At 38.2% G+C, this 10,162-nt stretch overlaps 1 protein-coding gene across 1 annotated transcript; it reads left to right on the top strand.

Annotated features, from left to right (window-relative positions):
* The first annotated feature begins 207 nt into the window (after nucleotides 1–207).
* Nucleotides 208–866, top strand: LOC101603639 (bone morphogenetic protein 15). Its single transcript, XM_045152245.1, is given in 3 exon segments — nucleotides 208–291; nucleotides 293–366; nucleotides 368–866. Coding segments are annotated over 3 exon segments (657 nt in total).
* Nucleotides 867–10,162: the final 9,296 nt, after the last annotated feature.

The raw sequence follows: 10,162 nt of genomic DNA, 5'->3' as shown, positions 1-10,162 counted from the left end.
ATTCTCTCCTGTTGTTTAGAACTCTGGGTCTCAAACTCCAAACTGCCCATCCAAGACTTTCCTTCTTTTTTTTATTTTTGGTTTTTCCAGGTATGTGTCTCACTGTAGTCCAAGCTGACCTGGAATTCACTATGTATTCTAAGGGTGGCCTTGAACTCACAGCAATCCTCCTACTGCCTCTGCCTCCCGAGTGCTGGAATTAAAGGCATGTTCCACCTCACCTGGCAAGACTTTCTTTCTTTAGGAACAGTTTCCAGTAAGCCTTCTCTCATAGATCCACCCTGGAAAAAATGTGAATATTACACACTGTATTTGTCAGAGTCTCTGAAATTGCAAGTAGTCCAGGGTTCTATGCCTTCTATTCATGACAGCAGCAAAAAGGTTAAGTAAGGACCTATGGACCTTGATTCTTGCTACGCTATTTCGGCGATAATCATAAGAGTGTTCAAAAGGCTAAATTTCTTCCCAGAGGCCAGGAGGAGGAGTGAATGGAGAAGGAATCTTCTCTTTTCTTGTGGATTGCCCAACAAATATGCAGCATTTCTTCAGAGGTTCCTTGCTCCTCCCAAGAACATGATGGGTCTGTACATTACCAGTGTCCCCTCTATCCTTAAAAAGTCAGCACTCACCAACTGGCCTTGGATCAGTGGATCATTGCTTCTTGTCTCTATACCCCAAACTACTGTAAAGGAGCCCCAAAACATGGCATCATTCAGAGCATGCCAGTTAGCTGGTAAATCAGTGTGTCTTGGCTTTTCTGGGTTCATTGCAAATTTCTTCCTGTGAAAATATTTCTAAAAGAGAGTGAGAGTCTCTTCTACAAGGGGTATGAGGATTTGATTGCTCAGTATTACTTTTGTAAGTAGCGGTGAATTTGCAGCTAGATTTGATTTCCCAAGATCTTGAAGAAGGGTTTACAATGAAGAAATATAGTGTTAAAGCTGGGATCTTATACACAATCTATAGGTTCTATTTCTTTTATTTTTGAAAGCCAAAGACATTGTGCTTATGTTTAAAATATAAGGGCACTTTAAATGAAATCTATGAAAATGAACCTATTATTTATTAAAATGATACTGATTATTTTAATAATAATTAATATATCATAAAATAGTTTCCATAAGCATGCTTTATTTAAGTTTCTTCTTCAATTTCTGAGCCATTCAGTTTATAAAAAGTTGTTCTGGTATCAGTGTCCCAGCATAGATCAGTACAATGTACCCATTCTTCTGGGACCTTGATGGTTAGGTAAGATGTTCTTTATTCCTTTCTTTCTTTTTAGTTCCTTTTTTTTTCTTTTGTAGTACTGAGGATGGTAAACAAGTACTCTATCACTGTGTTACATTCCCAACCCAATAAGGGCTGCAATGAGATACAAAGGGAATGATAAAAGGTTCAACAGTGGAGTCTTCATCACTAAGTGAGACATCTCTATCACACCCTACAAGGCTCAGAGACCATGACAGAAAGATCATAAAATCCAAAGGAAGGGGAGGACTGCTTACAAGCTGTCATCCAGACACAAAGTGTCCTTATATTCGTGAATCATAGTGGTTGACTACTTACACAAGACCTGCATAAGAGAAGGAAAAAAAATGATGCATCAAAATAGAAGATAGATCAGTTGGACCAAAGAAAGAATTCAGTGAATGGGGAGTTTTGGAAGGGGGAAAAGGGATAATATTGGGTGGGGATAAGGATCATGGTATATTGTCTCTATTTATGGAAGTTGTCAATGAAGTGTTAAATAAATAAAATAAATAAAACTTTTGGAAGAAAATTTAAATTATCTCTTTTGTCAAATCATTTCACTTTGTAAAAACACAAAAACAACCTGGGATTGTGACCTAGAAATGATTTTATTACTTTCGAGGAATTTGGAACTCTTCCTTATAAATAACCTTTGACTAAATTATGAACCAATAAATGGTCTGATGTCCCACAGAGTAAGTTTACACAGAAACTATGAACAATTTTTACTGTATTCTTTCTTTATCAAATTTATTTTTAGTTCTAACTTCATTTTCACTAATACTAATTATGGATTTAATGATTCATTTTGACTAACACTTTAACACTTTACTTAAAGCAAAACTCCATGAGTACAAGACTACTATACTTTATTCATATGATTACTCCCCTTGCCTTGAGAAAATCCAATGTATAAATTATGTACTATAATCTATTTTTTTATTAGGTTAACCTTAGAGAATGGCATAATTCCATTTAAAAATTTTGGTAGCTGAAATTCTCTTACCTATGTTCCATGAACCTAAATTTGAAATCTTTAAGTAATTATAACAATAAATACTCAAGATTTTAAGCATGCTTCATTAAAAATATTTTATTTGTTTGTTTGTTTATTTGAGAGAAGGAGATGGAGGGAGAGAGAGAGAAAAAAAGAGAGAGAGAGATAGACACTGCAAATGAATTCCATATGTAGGTGCCAATTGTGTATCTGGCTTATGTGCGTCCTGGGGGATTAAATCTGGGTCTTTAGGCTTCAGTACTTTAGCTAAATAATCATCATCTGAATAGATGGAAACCACAGGCAAGAAATTCCATTCAATTTTCCCGGTGAAAATTTTCTTAAATTTGTCTTAGTATGTACATTTTATAATGATTGGAAAGAATTAAACGTTCTTTTTACTTTTAAGAATACATTGTCACTGTGCTATTTTCTTTTTGGAGACAGAGCTCAATGTAGACCAGGCTGGTTTTGAACTCAAGAATAACCTTCAAAGTTTGATACTCTGCCTGCATCTTAGTATTGGGTGAGGAGGTATGTGACACCATGGTTCATAGCATGGAGTGAGAGGGAATAGAATCCAGGTTTTCACGCATGCTAGGTAAGCACTACCAAATGAACTATAAACATAGATCTCATTGTGATCATACTTAATAGTTCCAAAGAAAAGAAACTTGGAATTTAATATGGTTTTGTGGTTTAAATTTGTCTAGTGTACTAAATTTATGCAAAATAGTTACTACTTTAAAAAAATTACAACATACCATATGCTTAATGTTGATTACTCAGAACTAGCTCTCAGTATTAAATTTCAAGAGAGTAACTTATATTAATAGATAGTACATTGTGAGAAAGCAAATCATTTAGATAGCATGAAATAGTAGTTGTTCTTTAATACTTGCCTGAAATAAAGAAATCAGTTGTGTATCACATCTTTTTTAGTGTCTATGGTCATTTCTAATAAATATTCTAGTCTTATAAAGTTTATAGCTTATGAATGATAATATCTTTTATTCCTCAAGTACATAATACTTTACTCTCTTTTAATATTAGCATATAAATATTTAATGTTATCTCTATAAGTGAAATTTAAGAGGATTCTTTAAGTTCGAGAGGAAAAGCAGCAACAACAAAACTTCCAGGTAGCTGGGGAGGTTGCACAGTCCTTGCAGGTATGAGGACCTAAGTTTGATTTCCAGAACTCCCACAAAAATTCTGGGCATGACAGTGCTTGCCAGCAATCCCAGTGTCAGAAAGGCAGAGTAAGATAGATCCAAATCTATCTTCATTGATGAGCTCAAGGCCAACATGAGACGCTGTTTCATAGAGGCTAGTGGCACACCTGAGCAATGAGGCCCAACATTGTCCTCTAACTACAACATGCACACACACACACAACAACAGCATACATGGACCCATAAGTTTACAAATATGCATCTATGCATGCAAACTGCATACCACATACAAATATGCAAATGTACGAAAACAAACTTTTTATTATTACCATGAATAAATATCAATAAAATCAGAATTATATCTTCTGAAAAGACACTATACATGAAGTTAGCATAATGCAAAATATCTTCATCAGAAGTCAGTACAAATAATAACAGAATATATATAACAAATACCCCTCTATTTTTAACAAGGAAAATATTAAGACAAACAGGGCTTTTAAAATGTGACTAGATACTAGGAGGGATGGGGAGGGGGGGAGAAAGTTATCAAAGGTGTGGGAAAAACTAATCTAGACCCAAACGGCAATGATACCATAAAATTCTACTTCCTAAAAGGCAGACCAAATGGCTGAACCTTCACCAGGCCCTTACAGGAAATACCTGAACCACAAGACACTGGAGAGGGTAGGTTCAAGTCTAACCTAAATCCTCTACATCTTCCCTCCCTCCCTCTCCCTCTGTCTCTCTCCTCTCTAACTCCTATATATTAGTTACCCTTTTTCCTCATTTTCTTAGGGGACACTGACCTGTAATTCCCAGTGCCAGCATGGGGCTCTCACCCACAATGAGCTTTTGATCAGAGAAACCTACACGGTTTTTTAAAACAATGACAGATTTCTGTCAGAGTACTTGATGACCCACCAAAGGTTAGTGGTAAGACCCTATTGCTGAAGACACCATATGCTGGCTGACACGTGGAACGGCATGGCTGGAAGCCAGGAGAGAGTCAGTCCCCAGACAGTCAGCTTATCTAGTGCCAGAAGGTGCTACATGGGCGATTGGGGGAAATGCCCAATATCTGTCCAAGCAACTCATGGTCCAACCTACTTAGCAGCAAATAACCTGGTGTGATGCCCACACAAGTGCAATAGTAGCACACAGCCATGGTGGGGAACCAACTGCTCTTGATTTGGCTAACTGATCCCCTCAGTGGGGAACAAGTCAGAACCATATCCAAACATAAGCCCACTCTCCAATATCAAGCTACCATCAATCATGGGCTACAAGAGGGCCTACACCTATTAAACTCTCTATAAAAAAAGTAAGGGCTATCTCATTTGTTCTGGTGCTAACTTACTCTCCGTTGGAGAATCTGCTTCTCTTTTTCAGATAGATGCAGATCCTAAGGAGAGAGCCACCCCATCATACCTCAAAAGGGCCCTGGCTGAAACTAAGGAAAATTGGCGAAACAAGCAAGGGTGCTGTTTTCCTGATGAACCGGATACCAGCACAAGGGGGAAGGAGACCAACACAGAGAAAAATCAACTCCTACCAAATCAGAGAGCCAGAGCCCCACAGACCCCCAACACCTCATCACTGAAGCAGACCAAAATTGAACACAACATGGCTCAGGGAAATTATGCGGAAGAGGGGGCGGAAAGAATGTCAGAGCCACATGTTGGGTCATGATATGCAGAGATATTTATCGTACCAATACCTGTGGGCTAACTCCACAATGCACGACCCATATACCTCAACAAGGAGGGGCCAATGGGGAGGGGGTATATCACGGATGAGCCTAATAATGGTACCAAACTGCCTGTACTTGCAGAATAGAAAACTAATAAAAAATAATAATAATTAAAAATCAAAAAAATAAAAAATAAAATGCTTATAAACTGGAAAAAAATAAATAAATGCTCCGATACCAGAAAAAAGATCAAAAGAATAAAATAAAATGTGAAAAATAAATATTATTGTTCAAAAAGAAATTTCAAAAATATTACTGTTCAGTATGTGATATGAAAAGGGGGCACTAATTTTTAAAAACACAAGGTACAGAAATTGTAATTATTTTTAATACATTTTTGTGCAAACCCTTAAAGATGACACCTTATAGAAATAAATTTGGATTATGTTTGTCCCAAAGCAGGAAGCTGAATATCAATCTTGCTCCAATTAGTCTTTTATTCCTTGCTGGGCAATTTATTTTGGTTTTATTTTTACTAGAGTTACGTGGCATTACTTCATCTGTATTCCTGTCTATCGTGACTTGGGCTTTCAGGGTCTCACCTGAACAATGGCCAGTGTTATACAGTTCCTTTCTTTCTGGTCAAGATGGAATGTCATGTTTTCCAACTGGTGTTATCATTCAGACATGCAGCTCTACAACCTGCCCTTTGTATTTGCAGCCTGGGCTGCCAAAGACTTATAGTGGAAGTCTGGTCAGAAGTCTAGCTGCTTATCATCCACCTTGACATTTTTGGGTTATTTCTTCATATCAAGTGTTTGTCTAAGCCTGTTGCTATTTATGGCAAATTGATTAAGAGCTCAATCTCTGGAACTAGTGAGGACATAGAGTTGAAGAGAAAATTCACAAGCAGGAAAGATGCCATCTTCTAATGTTGTTAGTGCCTTCCACCAGGGAAGTCCAGTTGGGAACCCAGAGACCACAGGCTGCAGGGACATGGTGTGAAGCACAGGTGCACAGAGACTGAAGGGTAGTCTGGTGCAGTGGTTGCAAAAGTGTCTCCTATAACCTCATGCATTGGTGATTCAGCTTTGTACTCCATCCCCAGCTAGTGGCAATTTGGGAGATGAAAACTTTCTGGAAGAGGTGTGTCACTGAGTATGGACCTTGGAGTTTTTTAGCTGACCTCCAAGCCTAGTAATTAGATAAGTTCCACCTAGGTATGCTACAAGACAGATCATATCATGCCTGCCCTGCCATGATGAACTTTCCCTCCAAACTGTAAGCCTGAAATAAAGCCCTTCCCTCCCATAAACCGCTTCTGGTCATGAGACAAACAGCTGAATATAAAGAAACATGCTGTGAAAGGAGGGCTGGGGAAATGGCTTAGCAGTTAAGGCATTCATCTGTGCATCCTAAGGACCCTGGCCTGATTCCCCAGGACCCATGTAAACCAGATGTACAAGGGAGCACACAGTTCTTGAATTGGTTTGCACTGGCTGGAGGCCCTGGCACATTCATTCATTCTCTCTCTCCTCTCTCTTTTTCTGTCTCTCTCTCTTCTCTCCTCAAACAAATAAATAATTAAATAAACTAGTTTTAAAATATGGAAGGAAAGAACAAAACACCCCATGTTGTCCTCTAGTCTCCACACTTGTACAATGGCATGCATGCATAGACATCAATAAATTCACATTGGCACACACACATAAACACGCATACATGTACATTCACATTAAAAAAAAACAGATGGCTTGAAAATATAGAAGAACTATACTGGTGAGTAAGTAGGGAGATCAATGTTATTCTGACCATTTGCATGCCCAACTTTCATTAGCACTTATAGCATAGCAAGTGGGCACTATGGTGGTTTGAATTAGATGTCCCTCCAAAAATTCATGCTTGATCCCCAGTTGCTGGCAACTTGGGAGGTGGAACCCTGCTGGAGAAAGCATGTTGCTGGAAATGGGCTTTTGGGTGTTATAGCCAGCTCATGCTTTATAGAGCCAGGCTCACTCTCTTGCTGCTATTTTGAACCTGCTGTGTCAAAGATGACCTACATCCTCTGCACATGCCATACTTTCTCCTGCCACCATGAAGCTTCCTCTCAAGACTATAAGCCAAAATCAACATATTCCTCCCATTAGCTGCTTTTGGTCAGCTCTTATGTCCCAGCAATGTAAAGTAACTACAACAGGCACCTACATTCCAAAGCAGACTAGAAGATAAAGGTCCTAACTTTCATGGTGATTATATTTTTCCATTTGTTTTTTGATAATTTCATACATGTATATTGTATTTTGATCATTTAGACACCTTCAAATCTCTTATTACCCTCTCACTGTAGGTGCAATGTTCACACCGTAAAGGTACTAAGAAAAAATTTATTTATTTATTTAATTTTAACCTAGTTTTATTGACAACTTCCATGATTGTAAACAATATCCCATGGTAATCCCCTCCCTTTTCAAGTAAATTTGATACTGTTAAAAGTACAGGTCATCAAAGCTAGCTCAAGCTGCTACTCTTATCATTTTATGAACTTATACAGTCAATTACATCTACTCTTATGGTTAATCTCCCACATAATGTAAGAAGTTTGGGCTTTTCAGATATACATCTGACCCATGTCTGCTTTCTAAGTTCTAATTCAAACACCATCGCTTTGCCTATCAGATTCTCTTGGGTGTCTGAAATGTACCTCAATGTACCTGATGCTGACCTAGAAGCTAACATACTTTTCTGCTGGTGGTTTCTACCCACATTGTCACTGGCAGCCCTCAGTTGTTCATTTCCCTTTCCCTACCCATTATCCTCATCCACCGTTTTATTGAAACATGACACTTTTGAACCTCATGTGTCTTGTTAACCTTTTTATTTACATCCATTTCTCCTTCCTGTCTATCCTCCAGTGCCATCATTTGAAATAGGCATGTTTGCCCAACACTGTAGACAAAGACCACCTGTATCTCTCCCCATGTCCTTTCCTCATGCAATCACCATAATCCATACATGCCAAAATACTCTTGCAGCTAGAACAATCTTTTTAGAATGTAACCTAATGACTGTAACTTTTTCATGGCTTCTCTGAGCATTTATAGTATTCTTATGAGACCTATGATGTCTTGTGTGGCTGGCTTCCATTTATCTTGGCAGCTTAGCCTATCCCAGCTCCCTTTACTCTTTCTCAGCAGTTACAATGGTTATTTTTCTTCATTCATTGCTATAGTAAATACTATTATGCTATAGTAAATAAATAAATAAATAAATAAATAAATAAATAAATAAATAAATGCTCTAGTAAATGCTCTAGTAAATTTATGATGTCCCTACATAGAGAGTCATGCTTACTTGCCCTTCTGCTGAAGTTGATGACATGACAGCCTTCTCATTCAACTTTTTGCTCAAATATCATTTCCTTAATGAGACATTTCCTGGTCATTGTATCCCAAAGCAGAACCTCCAAATCAGCTCCTAACTTCTGCATCTCCTACTCTCTCTATGATTTTATTTATTATTCGTACATGGTATATATTTTACTCATTCTCCTCACTGTCGCATTTGAGTGGAACTCCTCCTACATGAAGTTTATTCCATCTACTGATAATACTGCACAGCTTAAAAGAGTTTAAGGTATAGAACTGTATAAATCACATCTGCTGCAGTAAATGTGTTTCAAGCCTTTTCCCTATCTTTCCTGTCCATTTTGTACTATGTCCCATAACTTCCCTCCACATATTGCTTAAGGGGATTCCCCCTGAATTCTGGCTCTCCACTTTCAGAAGTTTGTTTGTGGGAAGTGTGGTAGTTTAAATCAGATGTCCTTCACAAACTCATGTTTTTGAATATGTGGTTCAGAGTTCATAAAAATTTGGGAGGTGGAGCCTTGCTGGAAGAGGTGTGTTACTGGGGGCATACTTTGAGGTGCCAGGAAGCACCTACCTCACTGCTTTGCCACCTTTGTTAGCTGCTGTGATATCTAGCTTTCACTCTACCATCCTTTCTCTCACCTTGAGAATATACACCAAAATAAGCCATTTCCATCCATTTTCTGCTTTTGGTGGGGTGCTTTGTCCCAGCAGTACAAAGATATGTATACGTATAACAGAAAGTATTTCCAGAGGATCAGAAGGAAAAGGAACTCACACTGGGTAGCACACTGCTGGCCTCACTCCTGCCCAGTTGAGTTATTCTACTAAAGGTTGTAGTTGCCACACAGCACCTTTCCAAAAGTTGAAGGATCCTACATATGGCCATTGCTTATTTGCTTCCTTTTCTGCCCCCCTTGTAGAAAAGCCTTCTTTTTGACTTCTAAATTTTTGACCTTTTCCTTTGTTTCCTTCAACCATTCCTAAAATCATTGGCAACTGGCACTCTGAACCCTTAGGTTCAACTGCTACAGATTCAACCAATCATGGAAGAAAAATTGGAAAAAAAAAATCACCCTTGAACACCACATATTTTTATTTTTTTATATCCTAAACATCAACATTGACATTGTTTTGTATATTAAAATTGACCCAGAGGTAACTGAGTGTATATGTAAGGATGTGTGTCCATTATATGAAAGTACTACCAATTTTTGTGTTTATATAGCATGTTCTGTGTGGATATATGTGGATAGTGTAGGCATGTCTGTAAGTGCACAAGTGCAGAGGCCAGAAGAGAACACTGGGTGTTTTCCTTTTTCACTCATCCATGTGTTTCCTTGAGACTAAGTCACTGAACCCAGAACTGCCATTTTTTTCTTCAGATTGGCTTACCAATGAGTCCCCCAAAATCTCCTGTCTCTGCTCTTCACAGGGCTGGGGTTACAGGCAGGTATGGTCAAGCCTAGGTATTTAAGTGCTGAGGAATTGAGCTCAGAACATACCAGATATACTTAGACCATTATGCTTGCATAGCAACCACTCTTACCTACTGAGCCATTTCCCTATGTAACACTACCCATTTTTTTATTAAGGACTTGAGCGTTACTAGTTTTTGGTAACCAGAAACAGTGGAGAAATGCCCTGGGACAAATTCCCCATGGGTTCTGAAGGACAA

The sequence above is a fragment of the Jaculus jaculus genome, chromosome 6, assembly GCF_020740685.1.
Source record: "Jaculus jaculus isolate mJacJac1 chromosome 6, mJacJac1.mat.Y.cur, whole genome shotgun sequence".
In the NCBI taxonomy this organism is placed as follows: Eukaryota; Metazoa; Chordata; class Mammalia; order Rodentia; family Dipodidae; genus Jaculus; species Jaculus jaculus.
The sequence above is the reverse complement of the archived record's forward strand: the minus strand, read 5'-3'. Positions and strand labels throughout refer to the sequence as shown.